General features: G+C 47.2%; 1 protein-coding gene across 3 annotated transcripts in view; it reads left to right on the top strand.

Annotated features, from left to right (window-relative positions):
- Positions 1-5,571: 5,571 nt before the first annotated feature.
- DMAC2 (distal membrane arm assembly component 2) overlaps positions 5,572-19,182 on the top strand; it is a 44,667-nt gene continuing 31,056 nt past the window's right edge. For 2 of the 3 annotated variants that reach the window (XM_040405284.1, XM_040405283.1), the window contains exons 1-3: positions 5,572-5,605; positions 11,928-12,109; positions 16,166-16,246. In XM_040405284.1, coding sequence (XP_040261218.1) covers positions 5,588-5,605; positions 11,928-12,109; positions 16,166-16,246 — 281 coding nt within the window. In that variant the 5' untranslated portion in view covers positions 5,572-5,587. Of the gene's footprint in view, positions 5,606-5,662; positions 5,801-11,927; positions 12,110-16,165; positions 16,247-19,182 lie in introns of those variants that run through there. The other variant, XM_040405285.1, reaches the window with a different exon arrangement.

Below are 19,182 nucleotides of genomic sequence, written 5' to 3'. Positions count from 1 at the left end.
CAAGTTCCTTCTAAATTGTAGATGCATTGGAGCAATAAACGAGGGACTTGTAAGGAAATTAATTGTTCTCAGGTTTATTTTTTTTTATTCTTACACAGATATTAAAGAGGTCCAGCTGGTGACCCCTTTAATGTCATTAAAAAAAAAGCCATGCTCGTGTAAAACCACTGTGGCTCCCATTTTGGTGCTGCCCTGGTCCCCTATTCACACACAGGAAATGACTGCTCAGGCAATCGCTGGCTGCAGCAGTGACTCACCTCAGTCAGTGATTGGCTGAGCAGTCATTTCCTGTGCGTGGACAGCGACCAGGAAGTAAACCGGGAACAACAGTGTCAGGGATTGGTCAAAAATCACTTCATTTTTAATGTCTTTCTGACCCTTTAAAATAAATTATCGGCCGGGCATCCCCTTTAAGGAGTTTAGGCGCGGATAACGGGCTGAGTGACCACCAAAGGTATTTTACATTTTGTATTTTTCTATGGTTTTATATACATAAAAATCTATTATGTGCCAACCTGTGATGATCAATTTTGTAATTTTTGTTCTTTGTTCTCAAAATAAATTATTCCAATATTGAGGAGGCTTGACGTTTTTTTTTCTTTCGATTCTGTAAAAACGCAAATATACAGTATTTTTCGCTTTATAAGACGCACCTGATGATAAGACTCGCCTAGGTTTTTGAGGAGGAAAATAAGAAAATATATATATATATTTTGAACCAAAAGGTGTGCTTTTGGTGGGTTTTGAACTAATGGTGGTCTGTGGATGACACTGATATGGGGGGGATCTGTGGATGACACTGATGGGGGGGGGGATATCTGGATGACACTGTTAGGCTACTTTCACACTTGCGTTCGGAGCGGATCCGTCTGGTATCTGCACAGACGGATCCGCTCCTATAATGCAAACGATGGTATCCGTTTAGAACGGATCCGTCTGCATTATATTTTTAGAAAAAAATCTAAGTCTAATTGTTAGTCAGGCGGATCCGTCCTGACTTTGCTCCGCCAGCTTCATTAATGAAGTGGGAGGAGCATGACTGACTGAGTGACGCGACGCTGCCGGCCTGCCTGCTAGCTTGATAGTGAGGACTCCTACTGACTATTACAGTACTTTTACAAAGCAGAGCCACTTTACATATGAAGACTGCTGTGAGCGGGGCCCGGTGTAATGGAGTACAGTGACTGCATCGGGTCCCGCCACGAGTGAAACAGCAGCTGCCGGCCTCCAGCCCCTCCTCCCACCCCGCGCGATAGAGCTCTGATACATCGCAGGCCGCGCTGTGCAGCATAGCGGCTGGCGATGTATCAGTGTCAGCAATGTAAAAATGCAACCTTCTCTTTATAAGACGCACTGCCATGGCCAAAAGTGGGGGAAAAAGTGCGTCATACAAAATACGGTAATAAAAAAAGATACTTATTAATATAAAATTATCACTGAGCCAGAAGGAGTTAGAAAAAAAGTTGGAAAAGTTTTAATAAATGCGTTAAAGAGGGTCATTTGGGAGGCGGGGGTGGAACCTCTGTGCTGCGCAATGGAGACCGGAGGCCCAAGGTCCTGCTATTTGGTCCCATCACCGATGCAACAGCACGATCAGTGGGGCTCAGTCTGTTTAAAAAGTATTGGGCTAGGGCTACAAGGCGACGTGTCGCTGAAAACTCGTGCTACACTTTTTTTATAATGACAGGCGATGGTGTCGCACTGTGACACGATAGTCGCAAAAAATCTGTTTAAAAGCCTCCTACACACGACCGTTGTGTGCACCCGTGGCCGTTGTGCCGTTTTCCGTTTTTTTTTCGCGGACTCATTGACTTTCAATGGGTCCGTGGAAAAATCGGAAAAAAAATGCACCGTTTGGCAGCCGCATCCGTGATCCATGTTTCCTGGCCGTGAAAAAAATATGACCTGTCCCTATTTTTTTTCACGGCCAACTGTTCACGGACCCATTCAAGTCAATGGGTCCGTGAAAAAACACGGATGCACACAAGATTGGCGTCCGTGGTCTGTGGCCGTAGGCTACTTTCATGCAGACGGATCAGAAGATCCGTCTGCATAAAAGCTTTTTCAGAGCTGAACTCAAATCCGACAGTATATTCTAACACAGAGGCGTTCCCATAGTGATGGGGACGCTTCTAGTTAGAATATACTACGAACTGGGTACATGACTGCTGCCTGGCAGCACCCGATCTCTTACAGGGGGCTGTGATCCGCACAATTAACCCCTCAGGTGCCGCACCTGAGGGGTTAATTGTGCGTATCATAGCCCCCTGTAAGAGATCAGGTGCTGCCAGGCAGGAGGGGGCAGACCCCCCTCCCTCCCCAGTTTTAATTTCATTGGTGGCCAGTGCGGCACCTGAGGGGTTAATTGTGCTGATCACAGCCCCCTGTAAGAGATCGGGTGCTGCCAGGCAGCAGGGGGCAGTCATGTACACAGTTCGTAGTATATTCTAACTTGAAGCGTCCCCATCACCATGGGAACGCCTCTGTGTTAGAATATACTGTCGGATATGAGTTTTCACGCTGTAACTCAAATCCGATGGTATATTCTAACATAGAGGTGTTTCCATGGTGATGGGGACGCTTCAAGTTAAAATATACCATCGGATTGGAGAAAACTCCGATCCTATGGTATATTAACTCCTGACTTTACATTGAAAGTCAATGGGGGACGGATCCGTTTGCAATTGCACCATATTGTGTCAACGTCAAACGGATCCGTCCACATTGACTTGCATTGTAAATCAGGACGGATCCGTTTGGCTCCGCGCGGCCAGGCGGACACCAAAACAACTTTTTTTTCATGTCCGTGGATTCTCCAAAAATCAGGGAAGACCCACGGACGAAAAAACGGTCACGGACCAACGGAACCCCGTTTTGCGGACCGTGAAAAAATAGTTGTGTGCATGAGGCCTAAGCTGGATTTTTGTTCGACTGTCGCAGTGCGACACCATTGACTGTCATTACATAAAATTTTGCGCGACGCATGTTGCAGTGTAGGGGTTCCCTTTTTGTGGCGCGCCATGTAGCCCTAGCCTTAGGACTCATGCACACGAATCTGTTTTCTGTCCGTTCCATTTTTTTTTAGCGGCCTGTATGCGGGACCATTCATTTCAATGGGGGCGCAAAAAAAAAAATGGAAATGACTCCATGTGTATTCTGTATTCGTATGTCCACAAGTCCGTTCCGCAAAAAAAAATAGAACATGTCCTAATTTCGTCCGTTTTGCAGACAAGGACAGGCACTGTTACTATGGATCCGCAAAAAAGAAAAGAAAAAAGTGACACGGACGTCATTCGTTTTTTTGTTTTATTTTGCGGATCCATGTTTTGCAGTTAAATACATATGGTCGTGTGCATGAGCTCTTAAAGGGATTGTCCTTTCAGAAAACGGTCACGAGGCAATCTGTTGATCCCCCAGTGTCCTGCAAGCTCCAGTCATGAATTCTCCCCATAGTATTGCAGGAGGATCATTCAGAGCAGCTCCCCGATCTGCGGGAAACCTCCCCTCTATGACGTCTGCATCCCCTGTATATCAAACCAGTGACTACGGAGGGGTCCTTCTCCTTGATTGTACCACCTCAGGTAGGTCCTTACTGCACCCAGGACCCTAAGGCCCCTTTCACACATGCGTGACGTGAACGCATTGCACCCACACTGAATCCGGACCCATTGATTTCAATGGGTCTGTGTACATGAGTGATGTTTTTCGTGCAACGCAGGCCCCATAGAAGTGAATAGGGATGCGTGAAAAACGCATTGGCATCCGCAAGCAAGTGGTTGCGAAAATGGTGCGAGTTTCACCGAACGCATCCGGACCTAATCCCTATCGTTCGTGTGCAAGAGGCCTAATGCATCCAAAGAGTCAGGAGCTTCTGACTGGTAGAGACTTGGGTGGGATCAGGTAAGAGCTTGATGGGACTGTGGGCACTATGGTGGGGGGCACTTTAAGGGTACATCCGCTTGCACCAGAGGGAGAAACACGCTAAAAATATTGCTGCAAATCCATGACAGTCCCTGACGGATCTCATACGCTATAGTGGGGTATGTCATGTGTACGCCATTTTCTATGTCTTTTCTATGTAGATTTTGGTTCAGATTTCACACCTCCAAAGCTGCTCTGAAAACTCTTTCATATCATCTCCATTGATTTCAATGGGAATTTACACAACATTTATTTTTTTACGTTTACCGCAGAGTGAAGAGAGGAAAAAAAAAATAAGTGTTCATTCTTCGTGCGGATTCTACGTTGAATCCACATTCAAATTTCTCACGTAAATAGGCCGGATAAAGACCTCATTAACCCCTTTGTGACCAAAGTCGCCCGCACAGCAACAATTTTACCGCACGGTGAACGCCGTAAAAAAAAACTGGCAGAATTGCAATTCCATCCCATTTGGATTCTTTCCCCCCCCCCCCCCCCCGCTTCACACTACATTGTATGCAACCGTAAACGATGCCATTAGAACGTACAGCTTGTCTCGCAAAAAATAAGCCCTCGTACGGCTATGTGAGCTGGAAAAAAAAAAAAAAAGTTATGACTCTGGGAAGGAGGAAAGTGAAAAACCAAAACAAAAAAAAACAGAAAATCGCCCGGTCCTCTAAGGGTTAAAAAAAAAAATGGCAAAAACTGTATTGGCATAAACGTTGCATCCCAAAAAACCTCCACAAGGAATCCTCAAGCAGGTTCTGCATCCGTTTTCTTTGGTTAGGTTCACACTGAGTATAATGTGAGCGGGGAAAAAAACCTGATGCAAAATACGGGACCTGACGCGTTTTGGTGAGGATTTTTATTCCTGGTCATTTTAAATAGAATTCTGGATGCGGATTCCATATAAGGAAAGGACAAGATATTTTTTCAGTGGTGCGTTTTTTTAAACCGCATGCAGAAGAAAAAAAAGTGCTGTATGGTTTAACATGCGGATTCCCCATTGAAAGCAACAGGGAAGATCAGATCTGCTGCATTTTTGGGGAGTTTTTTTTTTTAGGGTCAATTCACACGTCTGTAATTTGGGTCCGCATTCGTTCCGCAATTTGCGGACCGATTTACTTTCAATGGGGCTGGAACGGATGCAAATCCACATTTCCTGGATCCACATCCGTTTTTTCTGGATCCGCAATTTCGTTCCTGGAAAAAATAGAACATGTCCTATTCTTGTCCGCAATTGCGGACCAGAAAAGGCATTTTCTATTATTATAGTGTCTGATGTGCGGATCGCACATTGCAGGTGTCCGTGTTTTGCTGATCCGTGTGAACAAGCCCTAATAAACACAGATTTGGTCCACAAGCTTTCAATTCATAAACCGCCATTCAGACAGGCTGGTTGGGCCATTGACCTAGACAAGAAAAAGGGGGCCCCTGGTCTCCATTCTAGACTAGACAGCGGGACGCCCCTCTCCACAGAGCTGAATGGGAGTGTTGGAAATACTGTTTGGAGCTACTGCGCATGCTCCTCCCGCTGAGCACTCAAGCCTCGGGCAGCCGCTGTAACCGTAGTATTATGCGACTGTAGGCCACGCCCACCTTAGACAAGTTCACCAATCACCGGTTTGGGCGAAGCCTGCCCCTGATCACGTGGTCTGCGATCAACATGGCAGCGCACAGGCTGGTAGGTCAATGATAGAGAACTGTTTGTAGCATAGTGAAGGACTAGAGCAGAGCGCTGGCTGCTGCGTATTTACTTGTGTATGTGCGCGCTGTCATGGGCACAGAGACACCGGAGATGAGCTGTAGTTGCCGTGTGCCAGAACAGTAGAATTACCTTGTCCTGGACGACAGGGTCGCCTACATTCGGTGTAATACGGTATCGCCTGCTTTTTACCAATCAGCGCTCTGCTTTTATTTCCCTGCTTGTATTGGAATAATGAAAGCTGCAATCGGATTGGTTGCTGAGGACACGTGACCAGTTTTAGATTGACAGGAGGCTTTTTACATGTATTGCCCTACAAGAATTTGCCCAATTGTCTTTATTGGTGATTTTTATTTATTTATTTTAACTTTTTTTTTCTGTTTTAGTCAATACTTACAATGCATACCTCAGAAAGTAACAATTCTAAGAGCAGCTTTTCATAGATCCCCACTGTCAAACTGTTCCTCTGTTATTCCTCTGGGAAATATGAATACATTGAAAACCAGGCATTACCACTCGTCTTGTCACACTGGAATTGTGTAAGGACACACCCAGTTTAGGGCTTATTCACATGACGGTGATTTGCATCAGTGTTTTCAGTGTTAACCCTTTAATGCTCCATGACACACAGTTACATTGTGGTGCGGTGTAAGGAGTATGGAGTGGGCTGCTGTGCTGACCCCGCTCTATACACTGCGTGCAGAATTATTAGGCAAATGAGTATTTTGACCACATCATCCTCTTTATGCATGTTGTCTTACTCCAAGCTGTATAGGCTCGAAAGCCTACTACCAATTAAGCATATTAGGTGATGTGCATCTCTGTAATGAGAAGGGGCGTGGTCTAATGACATCAACACCCTATATTAGGTGTGCATAATTATTAGGCAACTTCCTTTCCTTTGGCAAAATGGGTCAAAAGAAGGACTTGACAGGCTCAGAAAAGTCAAAAATAGTGAGATATCTTGCAGAGGGATGCAGCACTCTTAAAATTGCAAAGCTACTGAAGCGTGATCATCGAACAATCAAGCGTTTCATTCAAAATAGTCAACAGGGTCGCAAGAAGCGTGTGGAAAAACCAAGGCGCAAAATAACTGCCCATGAACTGAGAAAAGTCAGGCGTGCAGCTGCCAAGATGCCACTTGCCACCAGTTTGGCCATATTTCAGAGCTGCAACATCACTGGAGTGCCCAAAAGCACAAGGTGTGCAATACTCAGAGACATGGCCAAGGTAAGAAAGGCTGAAAGACGACCACCACTGAACAAGACACACAAGCTGAAACGTCAAGACTGGGCCAAGAAATATCTCAAGACTGATTTTTCTAAGGTTTTATGGACTGATGAAATGAGAGTGAGTCTTGATGGGCCAGATGGATGGGCCCGTGGCTGGATTGGTAAAGGGCAGAGAGCTCCAGTCCGACTCAGACGCCAGCAAGGTGGAGGTGGAGTACTGGTTTGGGCTGGTATCATCAAAGATGAGCTTGTGGGGCCTTTTCGGGTTGAGGATGGAGTCAAGCTCAACTCCCAGTCCTACTGCCAGTTTCTGGAAGACACCTTCTTCAAGCAGTGGTACAGGAAGAAGTCTGCATCCTTCAAGAAAAACATGATTTTCATGCAGGACAATGCTCCATCACACGCGTCCAAGTACTCCACAGCGTGGCTGGCAAGAAAGGGTATAAAAGAAGAAAATCTAATGACATGGCCTCCTTGTTCACCTGATCTGAACCCCATTGAGAACCTGTGGTCCATCATCAAATGTGAGATTTACAAGGAGGGAAAACAGTACACCTCTCTGAACAGTGTCTGGGAGGCTGTGGTTGCTGCTGCACGCAATGTTGATGGTGAACAGATCAAAACACTGACAGAATCCATGGATGGCAGGCTTTTGAGTGTCCTTGCAAAGAAAGGTGGCTATATTGGTCACTGATTTGTTTTTGTTTTGTTTTTGAATGTCAGAAATGTATATTTGGGAATGTTGAGATGTTATATTGGTTTCACTGGTAAAAATAAATAATTGAAATGGGTATATATTTGTTTTTTGTTAAGTTGCCTAATAATTATGCACAGTAATAGTCACCTGCACACACAGATATCCCCCTAAAATAGCTAAAACTAAAAACAAACTAAAAACTACTTCTAAAAATATTCAGCTTTGATATTAATGAGTTTTTTGGGTTCATTGAGAACATGGTTGTTGTTCAATAATAAAATTAATCCTCAAAAATACAACTTGCCTAATAATTCTGCACTCCCTGTATGTGGTGGGTGCCTGCTGTATAATGCAGCAATGGTTGGGTCCCTGGCGTGTGACCATTCAGATGCCATGATCAATAGCGATCGCGGCACCTGTGGTGTTAGGCAGACTGAGGAGGCTCCCTCTGCCTTCCGATTGGAGCCCCTGTGGTGAAGACGCGGGGCCGCAATCAGTTGCCATAACAGCCTGGGGCCTTGCAGGAGGCACAGCTTCTCAGACAGTGTCAAAATCCCATAGACCGCAGTAGTATTCTATTGCAGTCTATGGGACGAGAGATCAGAAGAGTAAACATTAGAGTAAAAAATATGTGAAAACCACAAAATAATATAGATTTAAATCACAAAAAAAAAAAAAAAAAAGATATCGCAGTGTCGGAAAATGTCTGAACTCTTAAAATATTGGAGTAGTTTTCTGCACAGGGTATGCCATAACATAAAAAAATTAAAACACGCAATTCGCCATTTTTAATTTGTAACTACACTGCACCACCACTACAAGGGAGACGGGCGATGCAGCTGATCATTGGGGGTGCTGGGTGTCGGACCCCCACTGATCTGATATTGATAATTCATCCATCTCATGAAACCCGGGGGGGGGATGGACGTGCACTACTTTTTGGTCTGTTTTGTAGACAGAACACGCCCATCCTATTTACTGAGTCCACAAACACCATGGACGGCATCCGATCCGTGCTTGGTCCGTTTTTCACTAATCCATTGCATAGAAGATTGATATAAAGTTTGTAAAAAAATTATAATAATTAGTCTGCAACAAACAGGTCAACCACGGGGAAATAAAAAAAACGCTGAGACGTGTCCTGAACTCGGATCTTTGTGGATGCAAAACGGATATTACCGTATTTTTTGCCCATAAGACGCACCTAGGTTTTAGAGGGGGACAATAAGAAAAACATATTTTTTAATTACACCTCAGGTCAGACCCCCAATGTTAATAAGACCCCAATAAGTCCTCAAATCAGACCTCAGCTCAGACCCCAATGTAAATGACCCCTATTCAGACCTCAGATAAAAAAAACCATACCTCTCATTAGCCCCCATATCAGCGCTTATGCCTCATTAGCCCCCATACCTCTCCTGCTCCTGGATGCCGCCACTCCTCACCGCCCGCGCTCGGTCTTCCTCCTCCTCCGTCTGCTGTGCTGTGAACCGGCGCGCACAGTGTGAGGTCACAATGCGCCTTCACGCTGTGCGCAGCCGAGGACCAGGAAGCGGTGAGTCCAGATCTTTCACTGCTTCCCGGTCCTCCAGTACTAATGAGCGCTTCAATAATGGAAGCGCTTCATTAGTATTCCCCCTATAAGACGCAAGGGCATTTCCCCCCTACTTTTTTTGGGGAAAAATGCGTCCTATGGGGCGGAAAATACGATACATGTGAATAAGGTCTAACAAGGGGAATGGTAACACTCAGCTGTCAGTTTATTCCTACTTTTCCAGGAGGCGTAAGGGCGTATTTTTGTTTTTGCGTCGGGCCCTTTTCCTTTTTTGTTATTTTGAAAATGCAAAAGATGAAATTAAAAACATATTTTTTTTGCTTAAAGGAAACCTGTCACCATGATTTTGCCCATAGAGCTGGGGACATGGGCTGCTAGATGGCCACTAGCTCATCTGCAATATCCAGGTCCCACAGCTCTCTGCGCTTTTATTGTGTTAAAAAAACGTTTTGATCAATATGCAAATTAGCTGATATGTGTCCTGTAGCCGGAGATGAGTCAAGCGGAAAGGAGCCCAGCACCGCCCCGCGTCCTCCGAATCTCCTCCTTGCCGGCTGACGTCACAGAGCTGGAGCGCCGAAATCTCGCGATGCGCGAGCTAGCGCATGCGCAGTGTCGGCATCATGTTCATTCCCTGTGCTGGCATCAGCACAGGGAACGAACTACGCATGCGCTAGCTCGCGCATCGCGAGATTTCGGCGCTCCAGCTCTGTGACGTCAGCCGGCAAGGAGGAGATTCGGAGGACGCGGGGCGGTGCTGGGCTCCTTTCCGCTTGACTCCTCTCCGGCTACAGGACACATATCAGCTAATTTGCATATCACTCAAAACGTTTTTTTAACACAATAAAAGCGCAGAGAGCTATGGGACCTGGGTACTGCAGATGTGCTAGTGGCCATCTAGCAGCCCATGTCCCCAGCTCTATGCGCAAAATCATGGTGACAGGTTTCCTTTAAAACACAAAGGGAATGTGTCCTGTAGGTGATACTTGTCGATTATGGGAAATCTCTATCCAGGATTACTGTCCCGGCCAGGGTGACATGTGGAGACACCGCTGTACAGGACAGGTGCCGAGGCAACTGCCAGCGAGTATTATCCATTTGTAGCCCCATGCACGATGCTCTCTGGTTGTCACACAGCTGGCTCAGCATACAATGGCGTCTCTCCATGCACACCCCCTTGAAATTATTATTATTATATATATTTTTTTGCAATATAGAAGAAATTATTTGAATCTAGGCTTAAAGGGGGTGTTCCCATCTGGGGCACTGATGGCATATCTGTAGCATATGCCGTCAGTGTCAGATAGGTGCAGTGCGTGTCCCATCTCTGGGACCTGCTTGTGTGTCCGGAACGGGGCTTCTGAAGTGAACAGAGAGCAGCCGTTCCTGCGCGGGTTGCTCTCCATTAAGTGCTATGGGAGTTTCGAAGATAGCCAAGTGCTGACTCTATTTCCAGCAGTCCCATAGCAGTGAATGGAGGGTGGCTTTGCCTGCACGGTCTGCTTTCCTTTACTTTGGGGGTTCGGTTCTCTAAATTGGAGCGGGTCCCAGAGGTGGGACCTGCTCGTATCTGACATTGATGGCATATCCTAACGATGTCCCAGATGGACCAACCCTTTTAAGGTGGATTTGTTTAAAAGCTTGGAAAACCCCCATTAATGGGGTTACTGGGGCTAGACAATTGATTGGCTGATCTCATAAGGCTGAGTTCACACGGGCGAGATTTCCGCGCGGGTGCAATGCGTGAGTTGAACGCATTGCACCCGCACTGAATCCTGACCCATTCATTTCTATGGGGCTGTTCACATGAGCGGTGATTTTCACGCATCACTTGTGCGTTTGCGTGAAAATCGCAGCATGCTCTATATTGTTCGTTTTTCACGCAACGCAGGCCCCATAGAAGTGAATGGGGCTGCGTGAAAATCGCAAGCATCCGCAATCAAGTGCGGATGCGGTGCGATTTTCACGCACAGTTGCTAGGTGACGGTCTAGTCACTGTATTATTTTCCCTTATAACATGGTTATAAGGGAAAATAATAGCATTCTTTAATACAGAATGCTTAGTAGGTGGTCAATTGAGGGTTAAAAAATAATTAACTCACCTTCTCCTCTTGATCACGTAGCTGCCGGTTTCTTCTTACTTCTTTAATCATGAGCTGCCGGCTAAAGGACCTGTGGTGACCTTCAGATCACATGGTCCAATCACATGATCCATCACCACGTGATGGACCATGTGATTGGACCATGTGATCTGACGTCACCACAGGTCCTTTAGCCGGCAGCTCATAATTAAAAAATTAAGAAGAGACCGTCAGCTACGCGATCAAGAGGAGAAAGTGAGTTAATTATATATATTTTTTTAACCCTCAATTGACCACCTACTAAGCATTCTGTATTAAAGAATGCTATTATTTTCCCTTATAACCATGTTATAAGGGAAAATAATAACATCTACACAGCACCGATCCCACACCTGAACTTCAGTGAAGAAGTTCGGGTCTGGGTACCACAGTCAGTTTTTTATCACGCGCGTGCAAAACACATTGCACCCGCGTGATAAAAACGGAACGCAATCGCAGTCAAAACTAACTGCAATTGGGTACCTACTCGCGCGGGTTTTCCGCAGTACACCCGGGACGCATCCTGAACATATCCGTCACGCCCGTGTGAACTCAGCCTAAGCCTCCTATGTGGATCGGTAATACTTGCCCACAGGACGTTATGGCCTGTAGATTTCCTCTGTGGTCCATGGTAGGCCATTGCTTATCCCTTGATGATCCTAGTAAAAATTGTACCTTCTTCCCTGTCTTCTCTCAGATGCAGGGCGTCAGGGCGCTGCCCGCCATTCGTCACGGCACCCTACGTTACAGGTCATCCGCCTCATCATCTGAAACCAAGGAGAGAGTCCTGCAGTATCTTCTGAATAACGTGTCCGCTGTCCAGACTGTGATGAAGTGGAACGCCACCTTCAAATCGTGGAGACTGAAGAGTATGAATGAGTATGTGTCACAAAGGGCACGCCCCAGAGGGTGTGCCGATACCCTATAGAGGGGACTCTGGATGTTACAGAGGGTGTGCCGATACCCTATAGAGGGGACTCTGAATGTTACAGAGGGTGTGCCGATACCCTATAGAGGGGACTCTGGGTGTTACAGAGGCCGTTCCATTGCCCTATGGAGGGGACTCTGAATGTTACAGAGGGTGTGCCGATACCCTATAGAGGGGACTCTGAATGTTACAGAGGGTGTGCCGATACCCTATAGAGGGGACTGAATGTTACAGAGGTCGTTCCATTACAATATAGAAGAAAATCTGGATCTGGAGGTCCATAAACAGCACAGTAAGGCCTCATGCACACGACCGTATTTTTTCACGGTCCGCAAAACGGGGTTCCGTTGGTCCGTGATCCGTGACCGTTTTTTCGTCCGTGGGTCTTCCTTGATTTTTGGAGGATCCACGGACATGAAAAAAAAGTCGTTTTGGTGTCCGCCTGGCCGTGCGGAGCCAAACGGATCCGTCCTGATTTACAATGCAAGTCAATGGGGACGGATCCGTTTGACGTTGACACAATATGGTGCAATTGCAAACGGATCCGTCCCCCATTGACTTTCAATGTAAAGTCAGGAGTTAATATACCATAGGATCGGAGTTTTCTCCAATCCGATGGTATATTTTAACTTGAAGCGTCCCCATCACCATGGGAACGCCTCTATGTTAGAATATACTGTCGGATATGAGTTAGATCGTGAAACTCATATCCGACAGTATATTCTAACACAGAGGCGTTCCCATAGTGATGGGGACGCTTCTAGTTAGAATATACTATGAACTGTGTACATGACTGCTGCCTGGCAGCACCCAATCTCTTACAGGGGGCTGTGATCCGCACAATTAACCCCTCAGGTGCTGCACCTGAGGGGTTAATTGTGCATATCATAGCCCCCTGTAAGAGATCAGGGGCTGCCAGGCAGCAGGGGGCAGACCCCCCTCCCTCCCCAGTTTGAATATCATTGGTGGCCAGTGTGCGGCCCCCACCACCCCCCCTCCCTCCCTCTATTGTATTATCATTGGTGGCCAGTGTGCGGCCTCCCCTAGCCCCCCTCCCTCCCTCTATTGTTTTATCATTGGTGGCCAGTGTGCGCCCCCCCCGGCCCCCCCTCCCTCCCTCTATTGTATTATCATTGGTGGCCAGTGTGCGCCCCCCCCCCCCTCCCCTCCCTCTATTGTAATATCATTGGTGGCCAGTGTGCGGCCTCCCCTCTCCCCTTCCCCCCCGATCATTGGTGGCAGCGGAGAGTTCCGATCGGAGTCCCAGTTTAATCGCTGGGGCTCCTATCGGTAACCATGGCAACCAGGATGCTACTGCAGGCCTGGTTGCCATGGTTACTTAGCAATATTACAATATTAGAAGCATCATACTTAGGCTGCATTCACACGTCCGTGTTGTGTTGCGGACCCGCAAATTGCGGGTCCGCAACACACCAGCCCGGCACCCCCATTGAAATGCCTATTCTTGTCCGCAAGCTGCGGACAAGAATAGGACATGCTCTATCTTTTTGCGGAGCTGCGGACCCAAAATTGGGGCCGGGCTCCGCAATTGCGGCTGCAGACAGCACACTGTGTGCTGTCCGCATCCATTCCATCCCCATAGAGAATGAATGGGTCCGCACCCATTCCGCAAAATTGCGGAAAGGATGCGGACCCATTTTGCGGACGTGTGAATGGAGCCTTACCTGCTGCGCTGTCTGTGACCGGCCGGGAGCTCCTCCTACTGGTAAGTGACAGGTCTGTGCGGCACATTGCTTAATGATCTGTCACTTACCAGTAGGAGGAGCTCCCGGCCGGTCACAGACAGCGCAGCAGGTAAGTATGATGCTTCTAATATTGTAATATTGCTAAGCAACCATGGCAACCAGGCCTGCAGTAGCGTCCTGGTTGCCATGGTTACCGATCGGAGCCCCAGAGCGATTAAACTGGGACTCCGATCGGAACTCTCCGCTGCCACCAATGATCGGGGGTGGGGGGGGGGGGAGGACGCACACTGGCCACCAATGATAATACAATAAAGGGAGGTAGGGGGGGCCGGGGGAGGCCGCACACTGGCCACCAATGATATTACAATAGAGGGAGGGGGGGCCGGGGGGGGCGCACTGGCCACCAATGAAATTAAAACTGGGGAGGGAGGGGGGTCTGCCCCCTGCTGCCTGGCAGCCCCTGATCTCTATGGGAACGCCTCTGTGTTAGAATATACTGTCAATCTTGTGTGCATCCGTGTTCTTTCACGGACCCATTGACTTGAATGGGTCCGTGAACCGTTGTCCGTCAAAAAAATAGGACAGGTCCTATTTTTTTGACGGACAGGAAACACGGATCACGGATGCGGCTGCAAAACGGTGCATTTTCAGATTTTTCCACGGACCCATTGAAAGTCAATGGGTCCGCGAAAAAAAACGGAAAACGGCACAACGGCCACGGATGCACACAACGGTCGTGTGCATGAGGCCTAACAGACAGGCTGCAAAGAAGCGGGCCATGTTCCTAATCACTTTGGGGAACTAACAGTGGAAGAGGTGCAGGCAGAGGCCAAACTAGGGAAGGCTGGGCCCCATAGCAGACTTTTGAATGCTCCAGGTGCAGCTGTGGAGTCCGCTGCGCTCACTATTTTTAAAGACTGGAGTTGTAGATATATACGTCGGAGCTCCGGAAAGGGTAAAAGGGTTGTCCCATCTTGCTTTTTCCATGACGAGATGGGACTAAGTGCTAGCTGCAGTGGCTGTTGCACCGCTGCTTCCTTAACTCCCATAGCAGTGCATGGACTCTGTTTGCGTAGCTTCCATGCACTGCTATGGGAGATATTGAAACAGCGCACGCCGCGGTGACTCCATTTCCGTAACTCTGCCTCAGCGCATAGTCCCATCTTAAAGGGGCATTCCCATCTTGGACATCTCCAATGTCTGAGCGGGTCCTGCCTCTGTGACCAGCACCTATCTCTAGAACGGAGCCCGCAAAGTGACAGAGGGGGCACCGCCCAGGAGTGGCTGCCTCCATCATGCATTTCTATGGGACTGCCGAAAATAGCCAAGCACCGCGCTCGCCTACTTTTGCGCTCCTATAGAAATGAATGGAGGGTGGCTGCGCATGCGCAGTGCGCCCTCCTTCGCTTTGTAGGCCCCAGGCCTGGAGTTGTCCAAGATGGGAATACCCCTTTAATGGAAACGGCAAGATGAAACAACCCCTTTAGGGTCCATTCACACGTCCGCATCCGTTCTGCAATTTTGCGGAACAGGTGCGGACCCATTTATTTTCAATGGGGCCAGAATGTGCTGTCCGCATCCGCATTTGCGGATCCGCACTTCCGTTCCGCAAAAAAATAGAACATGTCCTATTCTTGTCCGCAATTGCGGACAAGAAAAGGCATTTTCTATGAGAGGGCCGGCGATGTGCGGTCGGCAAGATGCGGAACGCACATTGCCGGTGTCTGTGTTTTGCGGATCCGCAAAACACATACGGACGTGTGAATGGACCCTTAATGGCAGCGTTGTCAACGTCTTTATCCCTTTAACCGAATATGTGACTCTAACTAAAACAGTTGTGCTCAATGCCAGTAAGCTGCTTCCTGACATATTTCTGTATTGGAAAAGTGAAATGATGAACAGAACTCATTTTCTTTTGTAATGTCAGCAGTTTTTTTAGCAAGACATAATGGAGGAGGGTTCCTGGCTGGTCTTTATTAACCCCCTAGCTAGTTTCTGACTAGAGTGAAGTTATAGGAGGCCTAGTGTGAAAAATTAGCATTGACAATAGATAAACCGCATTAACTGAATTACACTTAACAATGAATATTTTATAATGACTCCATTGGGGGAGATTTATTAATTTAAAACTAACTGGCTTAGTTTCCCATAGCAACCAATCAGATTCCACCTTTCATCTTTCAGAGCTCCTTTGGGAAATGAAAGGTGGAATCTGATTGGTTGCTATGGGAAACTAGGCCTTTTTTCCCTTACAGCAGTTTTGATAAATCTCAATATCTTCTTTTTTTTAATTTTTTTTAGACGCTTTTATTTCACGGAATCCCTGTATGGAAAAAATGCTGCTGCCGCCTATTACACGCTGGAGCAGGCAGGAGGTGTGAGGTATTGCTGAAATCTCATGTACCCTTTTCTTCCATTCTTGGGGAATAGTTATAGTCACTGAAATTGAGGGTTCAGTCTGGAGCTTTTTTTATTTTTTTTTATTGGGAATTATTGGAGAAGCTCATAAATAGCAATTGCTCCATATAATATTATCATAAGGGATTGCTCCTGTTGCAGCTCCTCCGCCTCGTGTCGGCAGACTACAGGGGGAGATATATCCAAACTGGAGTCAAGAAAAACTGGCTTAGTTGCCCATAGCAACCAATCAGATTCCAGTTTCATTTTTCAGAGCTTCTATGGAAAATGAAAGGATAAGGGTCCATTCACACGTCCGGAGGTGTTTTGCGGATCCGCAAAACACGGACACCTGCAATGTGCGATCCGCACATCACAGACACTATAATAGAAAATGCCTTTTCTGGTCTGCAATTGCGGACAAGAATAGGACATGTTCTATTTTTTTCAGGAACGAAATTGCTGATCCCGAAAAAACGGATGCGGATCCCGAAAATGCAGATGCGGATCCAGGAAATGTGGATTTGCGTCCGTTCCAGCCCCATTAAAAAATTGAATGGGTCCGCAAATTGCGGAACGAATGCGGACCCAAATTACGGACGTGTGAATGGACCCTAAATCTGATTGGTTGCTGTGGAGGGGGCTGTTTGCCCGCCCTCCTGCCCCAGGATTACGGGCCCTTTAAGATACTTTTACTAACTTTTAAACCCCTGAACCTATTCAAGTGAATTTTGGATAGGTTTGTCCCCAAGTTATACTGGTTAAATTGAGATAAGTTATATGTATGGACAATGTAAACTCACAAAGTTGTAACAATTTATAAGAAGTGTAACTTGTCAGCTTAGGAGATAGTTGTGTAGATACAGAAATTGAGACAGAGGGGAGGAATATGCTGGGTGTGTTTCTATTGTCCCATTGTGCCATTGTGTCCGATTTGCTGCTGTACTTACATTGTATGTGTTGTAATATATTGATTGGTTGTATTTTAACCCCCTGTGGGCAGTACTATGTTTGTGGATTGTAAATAAAAGTGGCGGTGTGCCCCAGGACAGTCAGTTCTGCTTGACCTCAAAACGAAGTGCCGTCTCGTCATTGGGGGAATTGGATTGTATGCTGATTGCCAGGAGCGTAAGCCGATTGTATGCTTTTCCTGTTCCGCGGTTTCCAGTGTTCGTGTAGTTTGCAGACTGGTGCTTGCAGTAGCTGCCTGTGCATTGAAAGGAGGATATCGTCTGAACGGAGCTGTGCGCTGAACGGTCCGTTACAGTTGCTAAGGGCAACTAATCCAGTTTTCCTTTACACCAGTTACTGGTGGCTTATTCTTAGAATAGGCCATCAATATGAGATCTGTGCTCCATATATTTGGTAGTGGCTGTGCCTGGTACTACAGCTAAGTCCATGACTGAGCTGCAGTACCAGACACGGCCACTACAAAATGTTTGGCACTGTTCCTGGTCGCAATGGAGGGGGCGTGATTCTTGCTGGAGCACCCACGTCCTGTCTTTCAGCTGATCAGGGGCTGGGGTGTTGTCAGGAGTAGGATATATTGAGGATAAATGAAAGTAAAAGACCCCCCCCTGCGCTCCTATTGTTTGGATGTGTAAATCTACCTATGTAGGAAGATCCTGCTGCTTACTGTCTATCAAGGAGCTATTGTTCTCCATAGGTAAGTGTATGAGAAAATGGTATATCACCCGTGGGTGATATGAGACAAAAGCGCTGGTATACACAAGCAAAACAGCTAATTCTTTAAGTTGGCACTATCAGTCAGTGCCAGCCTAAATAACTGGGCGGTTAGTTTTGAAAGTTGGTTCTGCAAGGGTGAACTTATATAATTATTGGGATCTGGGCGTATAGTCGGATGATGGGGATGACAGGAGGATAGAGAAATGCAAGTGTTTGTTCTGGGAGTTCAGAGATTAAACGGTAAGGGCAAGGTTAGTGTTGATAATAATGATGCCGTAACTACCTTATCTTTCATCCAAAATGGTCCCTTGGTTGATGATCCGCTCTGTCGCTCACTATTTGTTAGTTTCCGTGTTTGTTCTTCTAATGATGCTGTCCTTTTAAATCGCGGCGTCCTCCTAGCTCACCTACCAGCAGCAGCGCGGCCCCGGCCGGAAGCACGCGCGGCGCGAGGGAGCTTGTGAGTCTGATGCCCGGGAAACCGCTTGCGGTGACATACGTCACCGTTAAGAGTACAGGGGCCTCCGTAGGACAAAAAACTACCTACGCGTTTCGGGGCCTGTCGGGCTCCTTCGTCAGGGATATTGAGGATAGGTTATCAATAGCAGAGTCCTAGAAAACCAATTTAAAGGGGTTCTGCAGTTTGTTTAAAGTGATGATCTATCCTCTGGATAGATCATGAGCATCTGATCAGCGGGACCCTCGCCGATCAGCTGTTTGAGAAGGCAGTGGCGCTCCAGGAGCGCCGCTGCCTTCTCACTGTTTACCGCCGGCCCACTGACGTCACGACTGGTATCAACTGGCCTGGGCGTGGCTAAGCTCCATTCAAGTGCACAGAGCTTAGCCCCGCCCAGGCAAGTTGATACTAGCCGTGATGTCACTGGGCCAGCGGTAAACCGTGAGAAGGCCGCGGTGCTGCTGCAGCGCCGCTGCCTTCTCAAACAGCTGATCGGTGGGGGTCCCGGGTGTCGGACCCCTGCCAATCAGATGCTGATGATCTATCCAGAGGATGAATCATCAGTTTAAACAAACTGCTGAACCCCTTTAAAGGGTTTCTACCACCACATTTTAATTAGCTGTCAGACACTAGCGATCTGCTAGTGTCTGCTCTACCTAACCATGCTATTGTAATCCCTTTCTCTGCAGCGGTTACCCTAAAAAACGTAGTTTTATTGGTATGCAAATGAGCCTCTAGGTGCTATGGGGGCGTCTTTTCAGCACCTAGAGGCTCCGTC

This window comes from Bufo bufo, chromosome 8 (assembly GCF_905171765.1).
Source record: "Bufo bufo chromosome 8, aBufBuf1.1, whole genome shotgun sequence".
In the NCBI taxonomy this organism is placed as follows: Eukaryota; Metazoa; Chordata; class Amphibia; order Anura; family Bufonidae; genus Bufo; species Bufo bufo.
The sequence above is the reverse complement of the archived record's forward strand: the minus strand, read 5'-3'. Positions and strand labels throughout refer to the sequence as shown.